Source organism: Solanum dulcamara, chromosome 8 (genome assembly GCF_947179165.1).
Source record: "Solanum dulcamara chromosome 8, daSolDulc1.2, whole genome shotgun sequence".
Taxonomy (NCBI): domain Eukaryota; kingdom Viridiplantae; phylum Streptophyta; class Magnoliopsida; order Solanales; family Solanaceae; genus Solanum; species Solanum dulcamara.
In genome coordinates this window covers 1,445,650-1,464,156 of record NC_077244.1, presented here as the reverse complement: position 1 = coordinate 1,464,156, position 18,507 = coordinate 1,445,650, and the positions used below count along the sequence as shown (strand labels likewise).

General features: G+C 37.7%; 3 protein-coding genes across 5 annotated transcripts in view; 1 reads left to right on the top strand and 2 right to left on the bottom strand.

Annotated features, from left to right (window-relative positions):
* Nucleotides 1–5,101: 5,101 nt before the first annotated feature.
* On the bottom strand, nucleotides 5,102–9,109 carry LOC129898834 (putative late blight resistance protein homolog R1B-23). The gene is made up of 2 exons (XM_055973526.1): nucleotides 9,050–9,109; nucleotides 5,102–8,929 (listed from the first exon to the last, which is right to left on the bottom strand). Exons 1-2 carry the CDS (start codon nucleotides 9,107–9,109, stop codon nucleotides 5,102–5,104), a joined length of 3,888 nt encoding a protein of 1,295 aa, XP_055829501.1.
* Nucleotides 9,110–12,331: 3,222 nt separating this feature from the next.
* Nucleotides 12,332–12,712, top strand: LOC129898831 (uncharacterized mitochondrial protein AtMg00810-like). The gene is made up of 2 exons (XM_055973519.1): nucleotides 12,332–12,499; nucleotides 12,554–12,712. The coding sequence occupies exons 1-2, from the start codon at nucleotides 12,332–12,334 to the stop codon at nucleotides 12,710–12,712; spliced, it is 327 nt and encodes a 108-aa protein (XP_055829494.1).
* Nucleotides 12,713–13,498: 786 nt separating this feature from the next.
* The window catches only part of LOC129901676 (putative late blight resistance protein homolog R1B-13), a 49,426-nt gene continuing 44,417 nt past the window's right edge, over nucleotides 13,499–18,507 (bottom strand). For all 3 annotated transcript variants that reach the window (XM_055976925.1, XM_055976923.1, XM_055976924.1), the window contains one exon: nucleotides 13,499–17,461. In XM_055976925.1, the coding sequence (XP_055832900.1) occupies nucleotides 13,730–17,461 (3,732 nt within the window). In that variant the 3' untranslated portion in view covers nucleotides 13,499–13,729. The remainder of the gene's footprint in view (nucleotides 17,462–18,507) is intronic.

Here is an 18,507-nt window from a genome sequence, read left to right as displayed (position 1 = left end):
TGAGACTTTCATCAAACACATTGTAGACATCTTTTAAAAAGAATCAGAACAACAAAAGAAAGAATGGAGAAGAACCTGTTCTCACATAATGCTCAAAAGCTACTTAAATAATGGGATATTATTCCGACCAAGGACTTGACATATTTTTAATAGATAACACAAATGAACCTCTTTTCAAAGTTCGATTGACATATTTAAATTCTATTAGCAGAAGAAAGAAACATAAAGTTTCATAGCAGAAAACATATATATATTGTAAAAAGTTGTTGTTTCTGGGGCAGAAATTTGTTTATCTCAATATATGCCATAATTTTAACACTTAAATGTACGAAGAAGAGTGTAATTTCACAAGTGGATTTGATTCCATTCGCATAATGTAAATTGTAATTGTAAGGGCCATGAAAACCATTTCATATTTTCAAAAAAAAAGAGTTAACTAATTAACTAACAAGTACATTACAACGCAATTTTCATCAGCACTCTAAAGCTACACAAGGGGCTCATAACAGTATTTGTTCAAAAGCTTTCTCCAATAACCTTTAGCTCCCATGTTCTGTCGACTACAACCAGCACTCTAACTGAGACCTGCAGTTTTTTCTATGCAGAAGTCATGGAGAAATTCCCGGTTCTATATGACGTTGATGCTGCTGGATCTCCATCAACGGTCCAAATGAACTCAGGTATGTCGAACCTCCGTCCTGCCACTGTCCTGTATATGTAAAGTTTCTCGACGGGGCAACTTTCTGGTCTCGTATCCGGATGACACCTCTCATCTATAACTTCAACATTAACACTTGGCAACTTCTGAGCTATAACTTACTGAACAAGAAGACATCCAAAGATATCACATCGTCTCCAGCTTTGCAGCATTGACCAACAGAGCCTTTCACCTGTAAGAACAAAAGTACTCAGAAAAGTAGGTTCCAGTACCAAATTCAACCAACTGGATCAGTCTGTATCTGCCAGCAAAGTAGGTTCCAGTACCAAATTCAACCAACTGGAAAGCGTGACGAAGAACGTCCGGAATTTTCTCAAGGGTCACGGCACGGCTAAGCCGAAGAATCCTCAAATTAGGAGAGCGGGAAAGGAGACACTCCAAAGTCGATAAGTTGACCTTAGACACCACACAAGAAATGTTAAGAGATGCAAGTGATGTGTTGCTATCGGGAAAATGACTAAGCCAATCTCCAATCAGGTTTTCCACTTTCCTTTCTCCTAAGTCCAGTTCTCTCAGATCCCTGCAGAAACATTCGAATTACGTACGTATGCAAATCCAAAGAACTATTCCCCACGCAGCACCAGGTAATAGAAGTAAAAGCAGATAACTTATAAGAATCCTACTTTGCGTTTTTACTAAATCTAGTTTCATCCCTTCAAAGGCCCTCACTCTCTTTCCAAATGACCCACATGATTGCTAATGGGGCAACCCTCGACTTCTCTTCCCCCTTCTATGGTTCCAACTTACCAAAGCTTCCTTCATTGTACTCGCATCCCAAACAAATCAAGGGCCCTGGCCACCCTCCATATATCACCGACTAGCCACCTTACAATGCACAAGAAGATGATCGACATCTTCGCCTTCACTCTTTCACATAAAGCACCAACTAACATAGGGAATCCTCCTCTTTCTCAGATTCTCCATTGTTAACATCGCATCCCTTGCTGCTAACCTTCCTCGGAGCTCTAGGGATCCAAATGGAAGTCATAGAGATAATAGTGAATAACCTGTCGCCACTCTCCCTCTTAACTCCATATATCTGATGAGTTTTTTGGTGTATCAAGCCCATACAACAACTCAATCAAATTGTCAAATTCTTCCATCTCCCAATCCTGCAGGTTCCTTATGAATTCTTAGTTCCAATGGAACACACCCTCATGAGACCTACAAATTTGTTGGATTGTCATCACTCTTTGGTATGAAACACGATATAAATTATGAAAAGCTACCTCCAAATTGATCTCCCTGCACCATTTATGCACCCAAAAAACTAATCCTGCTTTCTCTCCCAACCTTAAACGAATTATGACCACAAAAGTCCTCCCACCCCTTCATGATACTCCTCCACAAAGAACACCCAAACAACGTTACAATATTCCTAGTCCTAGTACCATTCTACTGCTATACAACCTTCAATAATGCAAATTCACTATAGCTATTTATAATATTAAACTTTGAGTAGTTCCTCAACCCTCAATCAAAAACAAATTATACCACTGTTACTTTCAGGTTTTGATAAATTAACAAACTACGGGACCTGAGGATTTATTCCGAACATAATGGGGACCAACTGTAAAGCCTGCCACCACCTGCTGTGGTTGGTAGAAACAACAGAGGATAGCAGACTGATAAGCCAATCAGAAGACAACTTGGTTGTGTCTTTCCAACATTAACATACAGCTTTGGACATGAAACAACTTAGTTTTTGCAAATCAAGAATACACACGAAAAGGTTGATTCTCTCAAGCAAGAGCAACTTCACTAAGACAACAAGGGACCTGATAGAGTCATTGGCCAGAAAGCTTCAAGTTGTCCTTTGTTGATGTTATATCTTTTGTAAGCATTATAAGATCAGTTCCTATGTTATAAAGGAATATTGATCGTTTTCATGTTGTAGTTTGAGTTTCCGAGTCATGGCTAGAGTTAGCTTTATCGGAGTGTTTTAAAGTCTATGTCAACTAGAGTTAGTTTGTTTTATTGTTTGCATTATTGTCAAGGGACCTAGTCTATTGACACTGTGGTGGACTCGTCTAAGCTATCAATTGGTATCAGAGCAGTATTCTCTATACTAGATCCTGCAAAGCCGAAAGATGGATGCTCCACCAAATTTGGAAGAGGGACAATCTGCTACTAGACCGCCTAGGTTCAATCGTCAGTTTTATAGGTGGTGGAAGACTCGTATGCACAACTTCCTCATGGCTAAAGACAGTGAACTTTGGGACGTTGTTTTAGATGGTCCCTATGTTCCTGTAAAAGAAGTAAAAGAAGGAGAAATCATACGAGTGATCCCTAAAACTCAAAAAGAGTGTGATGAAGCTGACAGAAAGAAGATTGAAAAGAATTACAAAGCAAAAAAGTTGTTGGTCTTTGGGATAGGACCTGACGAATACAACAGGATTTCTGCCTGTGAGTCAGCTAAGGAAATATGGGACTGCTTGAGAACTGCTCATGAAGGTACCACTAAGTGAAGGAGTCCAAGGTAGACATGCTGACTACTCAATATGAAAACTTCACAATGAAGGAAGGAGAAACCATCCAAGAGATGAACACTTGTTCAACAGGTTTTCTCTTCATCTTCAATACATATCTGAATATACGTACACATTTGATCCAAGGAAATGGGGAATTGACGATGATGTCGCACATCGTATTGGTGCGAGGTGGATAAAATGGAAGTTTGCCTTCAGAGTTTTGTGTGATAAAAAATACCACCTAAATTTAAAGGTAAGTGCTACAGAGTGTGGTTAAGCCGACTTTGTTGTATAGGGCGAAGTGTTTGTTAGTCAAAAACTCTCATGTTCAGAAGATCCAAGCTGCAGAAATGAGGATGCTGAGATGGATGTTAAATATCAAGCCCACCTTGAGTTGTTTCCATTTGACAAACTAGAGGCAACACTTCCAAAACAAAAGGAAGAAAGCATTTCTCGGAACACTAACCATATGCATCAGGGCTCTGAAGGAGATAGACTTTCTACATTGAACTTGAAATCGCCCTGCGCATATATAGTATGTGGTTGTCACCTTAGAGTTGGAACCACCATATGGTGACTGCTCAAACTTTACCTCATTAAGTTATTTTTTCGAGTTTGGTCTACCAAAGCCCATCAATCCTATACTTCATGGACTTAAAGTTGCCACCTGCAGAAGAGAAGCCACGGTTAGAAGAATATTAGTGATTAAAATGAGAATCTATCCAAAATTGAAAAAGAATTAACTAGGGTGTTTAATACTTCTGTAGCTAGTTTAATACTTCTGTAGCTAGTGGCTCTTGCACATTTGGATTAGTTCTTTCAGCTTCCCTTATATTATCACAACAACCAGTAGTGTTAGTACTCAAATTAAACTTCTTTTTTCTTAATGGAATTCTGGCTTGAGTGCAAAGCTGCATCTTTTTCATTCACATTAAGACTAGTGCATATTTCTTGAGCAAATTTGTCTCAAGTTTGAGATGGGGTATCCAGCATCGTTGTATTAATAGGATTTTTGACAACACTTTCTGTTGCACGTGAGGCCAAATGGCGTACAGAAGCACTTATTTGAACATCTTAATCTTTAGATACAGCAGCCTTCAACTCCAAATGCTTATCGATGACTGATTCTTGGTGCACATGAATTCCACCATTCTGCATCAACTCTTTGCACATGAAGATCCCACTTGTTGCTGCATTGGAATTTCTCGTAACTTTATTACCTGAAGAGTTTTCACATGTTTGTGATGATGGTATTTCACATAAATATTCAAGAAAACAAAACCTATAACCATATAGGTCAGGGGAAGATGTATATTATCGAGACATGATATAATTATGTAATTAAAAGTGTGTTCTGCATCAACTCTTTGCACGTGAAGATCCCACTTGTTGCTGCATTGGAATTTCTCGGTAACTTTATTACCTGAAGAGTTTTCACATGTTTGTGATGATGGTATTTCACAGGAATATTCAAGAAAACAAAACCTATAACCATATAGGTCAGTGGCAGATGTATATTGTCGAGACATGATATAATTAAGTAATTAAAAGTGTGTTCTCTTTAACAATTTAAGTTTTTGGATGAAATGATCACACACTTCAACAAGGTATCAAAGCCCACGTAAAGGCGGCGTGTTGAGACATAATATAATTAAATTAGAAGCAGAGCTGGACGGAATCTAGCAAATTTTATACAAGTAAAATGTTGAAAATGAGATGAAGAAACAACACAACAAGTGCTTGTCATTTGACTCGAAAGTGTTTACTAATAAAAACAATTTATTATGTAAATGGGCCGTTGATGTATTCAACCTTTTCTTTAAACAATATAAAAGTTTATTTATATCATATTATGCAAGAATCAGACAGCAAAAGAATAGATAAGAACCTGTTCACACATAATGCTTAAGAGCTACTTAAATAACGGAATATTATTCCGGCCAATGACTTGAAGCTCGTCCCCTCCCCTCATATCTTCAACATATTCCTTAATCTTGAGAGTAGAATCTTCAAGTTGAGGGCTCTCTACAAGTTGGATAATTTTCAATGAACAAATATCCCCGAAACTAGGCGGAATCTCCTCAAGCTTACAACATCTTTGCAGTTTTAATTTCTCAAGCGCGGGAAAGGATTCCTCTCCAGCCTCCCACTTGGAAAGATTCACTTCGCTCAAGTCCAGAAATTTGAGATTCTCAAAGGTATCTTCCTCGCCCATGTTCCATTCTCCCCCCTGAATGGTTATAAAATAAAGGGAAAACTCTTCAAGGTTGGGCATTCTCGCTATTGTTGATAGTGAATCGGATGTCAGTGGAAAGTCAGAAAGATACAATATTTTCAAATTCGAAGGGAAGTAAAAATCCCACAGCCGATTTGTCACTACAGAGGGCCCACTGTCATTTATGTTTGAACTTTCAAAAGCTACAGTGAGTTCTTCTAGTTCAGTTAGGCAATCCAATTTCGGGAACCAAAATTGCTCTGTTGAATAATCCCATGATTCCTTGAGCTCAAATGAAAGCACTTGAAGATTGGGAAGCCTCTTGAAAATATCCTCTGTATCTTTCGAGTAGAAAAGCATGAGACTCCCTAAATATCTCAACTTCTCTAACTTTGTATCCTCTTCTATCAGTATTGATTCATCTGCATCCAAATCAAAGAAACAACAAGCAGTCACGGACAGCACTCGCAACTTTACAAGATCCCAAATTCTCGGTAATAGTACCAAGGTTGATTCTTCATTATACACCCACAGGGTTTCTAGATTCCAGAGGTTTGAGAAAGATAAAGGTAGGGATTTAACTTCTGTCCCAATTTGTAAGAACTTCAAATGATTCAACATGCATATTTCATTCAGCAAAGAATCATTCAGATTGATAAAAGAGGGATCCAGGTTCAACACTCTAAGAAGCCTCAAGTGTCTTAGGTGAAATGTATCGCAATCACTTTCGTCCAGCTTGTCTCCAATTATCCTCAAAGAATACAGGTGTTTACCAGAATGGCTTTTATTAATTGAATCGAACAGGACCAAATCGTTAAACACCAATAACTGACTGTTATAATCAATGGTCACCATACGTGGCATCAAATATGAAGAAGAAAATCGAGCACTTGGACTTATTGAGCCAAATAACTTTTCCTTTGTTGCTTTTATCAAACAAAAGTCATGCACAAGATCATGAAGTTGGCAAGTTGGTTCATCACCTAAATCATTGAAAGAAATTACCAAGCTACTGGAAATTAAGTTATCCAAGTAAACCTTCATCACTTCTTCCACACTCTTCATCTCCATCTGTTCCACTAGTCCTTCAGCACACCATACACATTTCAACACAGGGATTATCACTGCAGTGTCCTTTGGATAACTTGCAAAGTGAAGCAAGCATGGCTTCAGGTGATCTGGCAAATGGTAATAACTTAATTCTATAACCTTCATCACTTCCACTTCACTGTTGAAAATAAAGGAATTCAAATTATTTCGAACTTCAAGCCACACAGTCTTTTTCTTTTCCCTCCCAGCAATGACTCCAGCAATCAGATCAGCCACCAAAGGAAGCCCTTTACAATTTTGGACTATTTCTCTTCCAACATCCAATAGTTCATCAGGGCAGCTCTCGTTTCCAAATGCCCGTTTCTCTAATAACTCCCAACTTTCTTCTGGTCTTAGCAATCGAAGGTCAAGAGGATCAGTGCTGCGCTTTCCGTGCAAAGCCACTTTCTTTTCTCTGGTCGTCAATATAATTCTACTTCCTTTCTCAACTTCCGGAAAAGGTCTTGTTAACTCATCCCATTTTGAGGTATCCCACACGTCATCTAAGACAATAAGATACCTCTTTCCATACAGTTGTTTCCGTAGCTTATCAGCAACATCAATATTCTCACACAATTTTGAATCCGAGCCATTAACTTGATTAAAAATATTATTCAACAAATTCTTCTCGTCATATTCTTGGTCGACTGTGCACCATGCACGAAGGTCGAAATGACTAGAAACTCTCTTGTCATTGTATACTTTGTAAGCCAAAGTAGTTTTACCTGAACCAGCCATACCAGTGATCGAAATGACATCTAGATATGCCGGTCCACTGGTGAGCTTTCTAATTATCAAGTTTGTTTCCTCCTCAAAACCAACAATTATTTTACCAGTTGTCAATGACTTGCTTTCAACTGGCTTCTTGGGAGAGTTTACAACAATGAGGCTCTTGTTCTTGGAAATCTTCTCAAGTAAATTGGAGATGTCTTCTTTGATAAGCTTGATCTTATTTATGGTGATGGGAAGTGAGAAAATAAGATGTAAGAGACCATTATCTCTAACAATAATTGAATCAATGACATCTTTTGCCTCATATGCTATATTTAAAACACATGCCCAGAGATCTTTATACAATCCTTCCTCAATATTCGCGAAAAAAGATCTTATGAATTCCAGATCTTCTTTCACTAACCCAATTTCTTCCTTTATCAAAGCAATTGAAAAAGCAGTGGAATCTAGCAAATCTTTTAAGTGTATGAGTAGAAGATGCATGAAGAGCGGTCCATCACTCATGGGGAAGCAACTTTGAGATGAGTTTGGGGATTTCAAGTAAACATGCCTGAGATCTCCCTTCAGGAGTTCAATATCTTTTAGCAAGTCTAGTGTTGTACGATTTGTTTCATTGGTACTCTCTTTCTTCATTGATTTCTCATCTAGGCCACGGACAAGAGTTATTTCATTGGTACTCTCTTTCTTCATTGATTTCTCTTCTAAGCCCCAAACAAGAGTTGATACCTCCTTGGTAAGTGCTCCAACGCGTGCCAAGAGATCAAAATATGTGTCATTATGAATCAAGTCAGTAGGCATGTCAGTAAGAATAATCAACAGGAACTCCATCATGACGTGAATGTCTCGAGCTCCTGAAATGCTTGGGTTAATTACAGTTACCATGTGCTCTTGTAGATGAATCAGATATTCTCTAAGAATGACCGGAAAGGTTTCCAGGAGCTGTTTAATGAAGCGTCCAACTTCTGCTGAAGTTGAAGATTTCAAATTTTTATAACTTGTGTGCACAACCTCCAATTCAACTGGAACAATCTTCAAGAGTAGATGTTCTAACGTGATGTGCTGAGAGTCTTCATCAGTCTGATCATCCTCATCTAGCTCGGAGAGTCCAGACTGTCTAAGACTCTCCCAAAGAAAGAGTCCTACTCTCTCAGCCATGAGTTGAATCTGAGGTAAGACATATTCAACAATATCTTGCTCAACGCAACCATTCACTATCAACCCATGGAAATCTTTCATGTTGCTACACACATTCTGAAGAATCACATGCTGAGTCACTAATGGATATATCTGCTCAGCAAGAAACTTGGACAGATGATGGAGATTCAGGAGGAGGAAGTCCAACTGATCTTCAGTCATGATGGCACTTGATGTAGAACGAGGACATGAGCTGAGACAATCATCGATATTATCCATGAGGCTACGAAGGACATGGGGCATGTTGTATTTACACCTGACGTCGTAGTCAACATCAACCAAAATTGATTGAAACAGATCTTTAACCACTTCTCTTAGGGAAGTCATTACATCTTCAAACTGCTCCAAATCGCAATAAGAAAGCAGGACGTTTGCACAAATTAATGCCAGCCCAGATTTCAGCTTTTCAATTAGATCCATGTCAAGAGCTACTTGATTTTCTTCATTTTTTAACCTCTCCATGATATCCAGAACATTGACAACGTCCTTGCGAAGAGCAGAAAATGACACCTGCCAAAAGACCAAATGTTATACTCCTATCAAATTTTCAAAGCCACAATTCTACCATTTAATGCCTATTTATTCTATATAGGCACCTAACATAGCTGTAGAGAGCTTTCTTAAACATACCGATGAGTTGTTTGCTTTCTGTTCCTCTCTTTCTTCATGATTTTGTTTTCCTCTTTCCATGATTGTAATTTTCACTAGTCAGTAAAAAAGTAAATTTTCCTTCCTTTCCTTTCAAGTTGTCAGGATCTGACGTATACAGAGTACCTACATAAAACTTTATCAGGAGAAAGAAGGAAAGGAGTAGAAAAATAAGACAAGAAACTGAAGAAAAGAAGCATTAAAAAGTCAAAAAAATTGTAACCATTCGCTTGTTGTCAATTTTTTTTTCTCACACAAACAGATTTTCATCTTTAGTAGTTGTTAGCAATTGTATTTTCAAAACAAAAAATGTTGGTATATATTATTCTTATTAATTTTGTTGAGATATTGATCAAGGTCAGATAAAATTATTTTGACGAATAGTAATTTTAGATACAATTAATCTCTCACACTAGAAATATCAAATATTAATCACATATAACATGTTATGGCGTGAAAACATAAACATAATATCCCAAAATTGTTGCATTTTAAGAGAAGGAGTTAATAAGATAAAAGGAAAATACAAGTCCTAGATATTCAAGAAAACAAAACCTATCACTACAAATATCTTTCCTGTTTTTATGCCTCGTATATTATTTTATCTACTCCCCATCATGTTCTTTCATTCCTTCAAACCATATAATTTAACAAACTCAATGGCCTGACAAATGCGGATTCTAGCTGAATAGGGCCCTTAAAGTCCAAGAGTGGTGTAGAAAGTAAGCTATGGGATTCAGAAAGACTTTTTGTGAGAGCAGCTGAAATAAATGGCAAATGAACTTCAAGGGCCAGCAATAGAAAGAAGAAACAAATAGATATCGACAACTAATCCCACGATTAAAATATAATTCATCGACTTTTCAAGTCTTTCTAATAACCATCATCATCTCAGTCTTCTTAATCAATTTTTGGAAATATGTACGTCTACCTAATATTGATATTACAAGTTGACTTAGACTTGTGGAGATTGTTACCTTGTGAATGAAGATGATGTCTGATGCAACTTTGGTGTTGTGGTTTTTGAGATTTGACGGGAGCCTACGAGCAACAGTAAAGTTGTCTCCATGTAACCTATAGGTCATAGGTTTAAGCCGTGAAAGAAGCCCCTAATGTTTCTACATCACACTCCTTGGGGTGCGATCCTTCCACGAACCCTACTAACATTGGATGTTTTGTACATGAGACTGCTTTGTTTATGGGACATTCCTGGTGTTTCTTGTTAATCTTCTTGTTTATCATAGTTCCCCTTAGATCTTACGGTTCGTGTTTGTTAAATATTTGACCAAGACTGAAAGTGCTCACTTTTAACAAATTTAAAAGGATCAAAACGGCTAAGAAGAATCTTTAAGAGATATTTCAAACTTGACCCAAACATAAGAGATCATTTTCTCAACCACCCCCATCATGTTATTATGTTGTCAATAAAATCAAAATTAAAATCTTTCTATTCTATCTTTGAGTCACAATGAAAAATGAAATCCCTGGTAGAAGATAGAGAAAACAAGAGACTTTGAAGATGAACTTACCTTTTGATGGTCTGAAGTTTAGAAATAGAAGGCTCTGTTTGAGAAATAATGTTGAACAGTGGCAAAGAGAGTTATTTGCTAAATGAAGTATAGTTGAAAGAAGAAATAAGTAGATCTGGATTTACAATAATTCCAAGATTATTAAAATACAACTCATTGACTTTAGAATTATTTATCATATCCATATATGTATTCACATGGGCAGATTGTTGTTTATCATTTTAGTCTAACAGAGATTGTTTATTCAACTTGAAGTAATTGGCTAACGATGAACTAGGTATTTTATGAATTGATCTAATATTATTTGTTGCTCCCCCATGATCTAGAAAAGAGTGAATGGTGAGTCATTTGCCTGGACACAAGGATCATCCATGTTCGAGAAATTCTAGATTCGCCTCTGAGTCGTAGACTTTTATTAATAGTAAAAGCCTCAAAGAGGAAAGTACAAGCCAATCAGGCCAGACGTTACCTTACTAATCCTAATGAGCCCCTTTCCTAACAAGAAATTATATACGAACCAGAAAGAGAAATATGATACAATTGTAGTCACACTACATGCTATTATTTGAAATCTCTTAGAGTCAATACACCTACACATCTTATTTTTACTGTTCTATCGGGAGTTACTCCATGTATTGCTTGACGTAAAACTGATAGTGGATTCCTCTTGGATGATTTAGGTAGATATCTGGGTGATACATCCTGGCTTCTCTAGCCACACTTGAATAATTCCGAACAACTGATTCTTCACCCCTGTCCAAACCTTCGTGCAATAGATTTTTAATGAGATTCTTGTCCGTTGTTTCACAGCTATCGGAACAAGATTAACAGATTTAACAAAAACAGTTACATATATGTATTCAACATCAAGACTCCAACATGATTAGTTCACATTATGAAACAGAAGATAAATTTATCCCAAATGAAATAGGTGGCAGAAACTAAGGAAAAACAAAGTTTAAGATGATCATTTATTGATCAAAGGCACTGAGACAACACTTCCAAAACGACACAACAAGGAGAGATAGCATTTCTCGGAACGCTTACCATATGCATCGGGGTTCTGAAGGAGATCCGCTTCCACTATACTTTCTACATTGAGCTTGAAATTGCCCTCCGGCATAGTATGTGCTTGTCACCTTAGAGTTGGAACCACCATCTCGTGACTGCTCAAACTTCATCATGAAGTTATTTTTTCGAGTTTGTCTACCAAAGCTCATCAATCCTATACTTAATGGACTTAAAGTTGCCACCTGCAGAAAAGAAGCACGGTTAGAAGAATTATTAGTGATTAAAATGAGAGTCTATAGAAAATTGAAAAAGAATTAACTAGGATGAAGAATGTTGATATTCATGACAAATTCAATACTTCTGTTGCTAGTGGCTCTTGCACATTTGGATTAGCTTTCAGCTTCCCTCATATTATCGCAACAACCAGTAGTGTTAGTACTCAAATAAAACTTTTTTTCTTACTGGCATTCTGGCTCAAGTGCAAAGCTGCATCTTTTCCATTCACATTAAGACTAGTACATATTTCTTGAACAAATTTGTCTGAAGTTTGAGATGGGGTATCCAGCATCGATGTTTTAACAGGATTTTTATTAACACTTACTGTTGCACATGAGGTCAAATGGTATAGAAGTTGCCAAACTTTTGTTTGAGTGGTTCAAAACCTAGTGTCACACCAGTGGAGTTAAATCAGAAGTTAACTACATCAGACTAGAATGATCATTTCATGATTAATCATGACACTGTTCTATTGGATCCAGGAGGCTTTCAAAGACTTATTGGAAGGTTACTGTACCTTACAATCACTAGGCCTGATATTGCCATTGCTGTGCATAACCTCAGTCAGTTGATGCATGCTCCCAAGCTGTCTCACATGGAAGCAGCTCTTAGAGTGGTGAGATATATCAAACAAGCATCTGGTTTTTGAATTTTGTTGTCTGCTAAGCAGTCTACCTCTATTCAGGGATTTTGTGATGCTGATTGGGAATCTTGTATCAACACAAGAAAATCCATTACAGGATATCTGGTCATGTTTGTTGATACATTGATTTCTTGGAAGTCCAAGAAACAGGCTACGGTCTCTAAAAGTTCAGCAGAGGCTGAATAGAGGAGTTTGGCATCCACAGTAGCTGAAATTGTTTGGTTAATTGGATTATTCAAAGAATTGAATGTTGAAGTGCAGTTACCAGTAAGGTTACATTGTTATAGTACAGTTGCTCTACAGATTACAGCCAATCGAGTATTCCACGAGAGAACCAAACACATCGACATTGATTGTCACTTCATTCGAGAGAAGATACAGAATGGACTTGTGCACACTATGCATCTATCTACTGCTGTACAACCTGCAGATATACTTACCAAAGGCCTAAGTAAATTGCAACATTTTCATTTTCTGTCCAAGCTAGGGATGAAGAACATCTTCATACCACCTAGCTTGAAGGGGGGGCATTAAGCATATAGAGGATAAATGAGTTAAGAGGCAAGCTGAGCTGTCAAGTTTGTTATGATACTGAGCTGTCAAGTTTGTTATGATGCATACAACTGTCAAATAGTTAGTGCTTAGATAATTTTCTGTTATTATTTAATTAAAGGAGGTTAGTTAGGTGCTAGTATAAATACGTTGCAGTGTACAGAATAAGAACTAGTTTTCCCTTTCTTCAGTACAAGGAAAATTCCCAATTCTCTTTGTTTCATATATGGAGTTGTATGAGCTGTAGATATTATGATATAACACACGTGAATTCCACTATTCTGCATCACAATTCAAACTCTTTGCACGTGAAGATCCCACTTGTTGCTGCATTGGAGTTTCTTGGTAAATTTATTACCTGAAGAGTTTTCACATGTTTGTGCAATATTTCAATTAGCAAATGGATACGTTGATTTGAATTTTGAAGCTCATTGTCGAGAGCCACCATAATTACAAAGCTATGTGACACTTTTGTTGGAATAAATCAGTACTGTTAAACTCTTCAATTATATTTCTCAAATATTTCTACTTAGTATTCACAAATAGACAGTTCAGCTGAGACTTTCATCAAACACATTGTAGACATCTTTCAACAAGAATCAAAACAACAACAGATTGGAGAAGAACATGTTCTCACATAATGCTCAAAAGTTACTTAAATAATGGGATATTCTTCCGGCGAACAAGTTGAAGCTTGTCCCCTCCCCTCATATCTTCAGCATATTTCTTAATCTTCCTAGCGGAATCTTTAAGATGAGGGCTCTCTACAAGCTTGATAACTTTTAATGAATAAATATCACCAAAACTAGGTGGAATCTCCTCAAGCTTACGACATCTCCACAGTACTAATTTCTCAAGCACGGGAAAGGATTCCTCTCCAACCTCCCACTTGGCAAGAGTCACTTCATTCAAGTTCAAATATTTGAGATTCTCAAAGGTGTCTTCCTCTCCCATGTTCCATTCTTCCCCCTGGATGATTGTGTTCTTAAGGGTCAATTTTTCAAGGTTGGGAAGTCTCGCTATTGTTGATAAAAAATCAGATGTCAGAGGAAATTCAAACAACCGCAATTGTTTCAAACTCGCAGGGAAGTGAAAATCCCATAGCCTATTTGTCGCTGCAGAGAGCGAATTGTTGTTTGTGTTTGAACTTTCAAAACCTACATTGAGGGATTCTAGTTCAGTTAGGAAATCCAATTTCGGGAACCAATATTGCTCTGTTGAATAATCCCATGATTCCTTGAGATCAAATGCAAGCACTTGAAGATTGGGAAGCCTTTTGAAAATATCCTCTGTGTCTTTTGAATAGGAAAGCTTGAGTTTCCCTAACTCTCTCAAGCTCTCTAACTTTGTATCCTCTTCTATCAGTATTGATTCATCTGCATCCAAATCAAAGAAAGTACAAGCACTTATGAACAGCACTCGCAACTTTACAAGATCCCAAATTCTCGGTAATAGTACCAAGGTTGATCCTTCATTAAACACCACCAGGATTTCTAGATTCCAGAGGTTTGAGAATGACAAAGGCAGAGATTTAACTTCTGTCCCAATTCGTAATAACTTCAAATGATTCAACATGCATATTTCATTCAGCAAAGAATCTTTCACCTTGATTAAAGATTCATCCAGTACCAACACTCTAAGAAGCCTCAAGTGTCTTAGGTGAAATGTATCAGAAAGACGGTCGTACAGCTTGTCTCCATTTATCCTCAAAGAATAGAGGTGTTTACCAGAATGGCTTTTCTTATTTGAATCGAACAGGACCAAATCGTTAAGCTCCAATAACTCAATGTTATAAACAAAGGTCACTATACGTGGCATCAAATCTGAAGAAGATGGAGCGCTTGAACTTATCCCCTCAAACAACTTTTCCTTTCCTGCTTTTATCAAACAAAAGTCATGCACAAGATCATGAAGTAAGAGAGTCGGGTCATCACCTATCTCATTGAAAGGAATTACCAAGCTACTGGAAATTAAGTTATCCAAATAAACCTTCATCACTTCTTCCACACTCTTCATCTCTGTCTGTTCCACAAGTCCTTCAGCACGCCATAAATTTTTCAACGCAGAGATTATCATTGGAGTGTCCTTCGGATATCTTGCAAGGTAAAGAAAGCATGGCTTGAGGTGATGTGGTAAATGTTCATAACTTAATTCTATAACCTTCATCACTTCCACTTCACTGTTCAAAATAAAGGAACTCAAATTATTTCGAACTTCAAGCCACTCAGTTTTTTTCTTTTCCTTCCTTGCTACAACTCCAGCAATCAGATCAGCCACCAAAGGAAGCCCTTTACAATTTTGGGCTATTTCTTTACCAACATCTAACAGGTCATCAGGGCAACTCTCATTTCCAAATGCCCTTTTCTCTATTAACTCCCAACTTTCTTCTGATCTTAGCAATCGAAGGTTAAGAGGATCAGTGTGGATCATTCCATGCAAAGCTACTTTCTTTTCTCGAGTCGTCAATATAATTCTACTTCTTTTCTCAACTACAGGAAAAGGTCTTGTTAATTCATCCCACGTAGTAGTATCCCACACGTCATCTAAGACAATAAGATACCTCTTTCCATACAGTTGTTTCCGTAGCTTATCAGCAACATCAATAGTCTCATTCGATTTTGAATCAGAGCCATTAACTTGATTAAAAATTATATTCAACAAATTCCTCTCGTCATACTCTTGGTCGACTGTGCACCATGCATGAAGGTCGAAATGACTAGAAATTGATTTATCATTGTATACTTTGTACGCCAAAGTAGTTTTACCCGAACCCGGCATACCAGTGATCGGAATGACATCTAGATCTGCAGGTCCACTGGTGAGCTTCCTCATAATCCAATTTGTCTCCTCCTCAAAACCTACAATTATTTTACCAGCAGGTGATGACTCGCTTTCAACTAGCTTCTTGGGGGAGTTCACAACAACGAGACCTCTGTTCTTGGGAATCTTCTCGTCTAAATCAGAGACCTCTTCTTTAATAAGCTTGATCTTCTTTATGGTAATGGGAAGTGAGAAAATAAGATGTAAGAGACCATTATCTCGAACAATTATTGAATCAATTACATCTTTTGCCTCATATGCCACATTTAAAACACGTGCCCAGAGATCTTTATACCATTCTTGCTCAACATTCACAAAAAATGATCTTATGGATTCTAGGCCTTCTTTCACCAATCCAATTTCTTCCTTTATTAAAGCAATTGAATAAACATTGGAATCCAGCAAATCATCTAAGTGTATCTGTAGCAGATGCATGAAGAGAGGTCCATCACTCATGGGGAAGCAACATTGAGATGAGTCCGGGACTTTCAGATAAACATGTTTTAGATCTTCCTTGAGGAGTTCAATATTTTCCAGCAACTTTAGGGTTGCACAATTTGTTTCATCAGTACTCTCTTTGTTGCTAAATTTCTCTTCTAAGTCGCGAAAAAGAGTTGATACCTCCCTGGTAAGTGCTCCAACACGAGCCAAAAGATCAAATAATTTGTCATGATGAATAAAGTCCTTGGGCATATCAGAAAGAATAATTAATAGGAACTCTATCATGACATGAATGTTTCGAGCTCCTGAAGTAGTGGTGGTAATAACATTTATCATGTGCTCCTGTAGATGATTCAGATAATCTCTAAGAATGTCCGGAGAGATTTCCATGAGTTGCTTAATGAAGCGTCCAATTTCTGCTGAAGTTGAAGCTTTCAAATTTGTAAAACAAATGTTCATAACCTCCAACTCAATTGGAATAATCTTCATGAGTAGATGTGCTAGCTTGAAGGGTCGAGACTCTCCATCAATTTGATCATTCCAAAGAAAGAGTCCTACTCTCTCAGCCATGAGTTGAAACTGAGGTAAGACATATTCAACAATCTCGTGCTCAACGCAACCATTCACTATCAACCCATGGAAATCTTTCATGTTGCCACACACATTCTGAAGAATCTCATACTGATTCACCAACGGAAACTTCTGCTCAGCAAGAAACTTGGATAGATGATGGAGATTCAGGAGGAGGAAGTTCAACTGCTCCTCAAGCATGGTGGCACTTGATTTACAATGATGATGTGAGCTGATACAATGACTGATATTAACCCTGAGGCTAGCAAGGACGTGATGCATGTCGTATTTACACCCGACGTTGTTGTCAACATCATACAGAATTGATTGAAGCAGATTCTCAACCTCTTGTCCTTTGACAGTCATTATATCTTCAAACTGCTCCAAATCGGAATAAGAAAGCTGGATGTATGTACAAATAAATGCCAGCTCCGATTTCAGCTTTTCAATTTGATCGACCACGTCAACAGCATTTTGATCTTCTTCATTCTTTAACCTCTCCATGAAATCCAGAACGCTGAAAACGTCCTTGCAAAGAGCAGAAAATGATTCCTGCCAAATGAAAAATGTTATATATATATATATATATATACCGTGCAATATTTACTCTATACAGGCAACTAACACATGCACGTGTATTTTATGTGAATTTGAAGAGCTGAAGGAACTGAAACAACAGCTGCTGGACTAACTCGATAAGAGTTTTATCCGACCAAGTATATCTCCATGGGGCGCACCAATATTATTCGTAAAGAAGAAAGATGGGTCCCTAAGAATGTGCATCGACTACAGGTAGCTAAACAAGGTAACAATACGAAATAAATATTATTTACCTTGTATAGAGGACTTGTTTGACCAATTGCAGGGAGCTGCCCACTTTTCAAAGATAGATCTTCGGCCTGGCTATCATCAGCTTAGAATCAGGGAGGAAGATATTTCCAAGACAGCATTCAGAGATCGATATGGGCACTATGAGTTCCTTGTGATGCCTTCCGGGTTAACCAATGCTCCAACTGCATTCATGGACCTAATGAATAGGGTATTCAGGTCGTTTCTACACAGGTTTGTGATAGTTTTCATTGATGACATCTTAATATACTCTCGGAGCTAGGAAGAACAAGAGGACCATCTAAAAACTGTGTTACAAACATTGCATGAACATAAGCTTTATGCTAAGTTCTCAAAGTGCGAATTCTGGCTAGACTCAGTAACATTTCTTGGGCATGTAATATCCAAAGATGGAATCAAGGTGGATTCCAAAAAGACAGAAGTTGTACAGAAATGGCCTAGACCTGCTTCACCTACAGAGATTCGCAGTTTTTTGGGCTTGGCAAGTTACTATAGGCGTTTTGTGCAGGATTTCTCTAGAATAGCAGCCCAATTGACTAAGCTAACACAGAAAAATGTGAAGTTCCAGTGGACAGATGAATGTGAGCAAAGCTTCCAGAAACTCAAAACATGCTTGACAACAGCACCTATATAAGCCTTACCATCGGGTTCTGGAAGATTCACTGTATATTGTGATGCTTCGAGAGTGGGATTAGGATGTGCTCTTATGCAAAATGGTCGTGTTATTGCCTATGCTTCTAGGCAGCTGA

Excerpts from the sequence above, each read along its gene's own strand:
- LOC129898831 (XM_055973519.1), top strand. The coding sequence starts at position 12,332 with ATGATTAATCATGACACTGTTCTATTGGATCCAGGAGGCTTTCAAAGA. Across the intron at positions 12,500-12,553 it reads TGGAAGCAGCTCTTAGAGTG|TCTACCTCTATTCAGGGATT; the intron begins GTGAGATATATC and ends TCTGCTAAGCAG.
- LOC129898834 (XM_055973526.1), bottom strand. The coding sequence starts at position 9,109 with ATGGAAAGAGGAAAACAAAATCATGAAGAAAGAGAGGAACAGAAAGCA. Across the intron at positions 8,930-9,049 it reads AGAAAGCAAACAACTCATCG|GTGTCATTTTCTGCTCTTCG; the intron begins GTATGTTTAAGA and ends GTCTTTTGGCAG.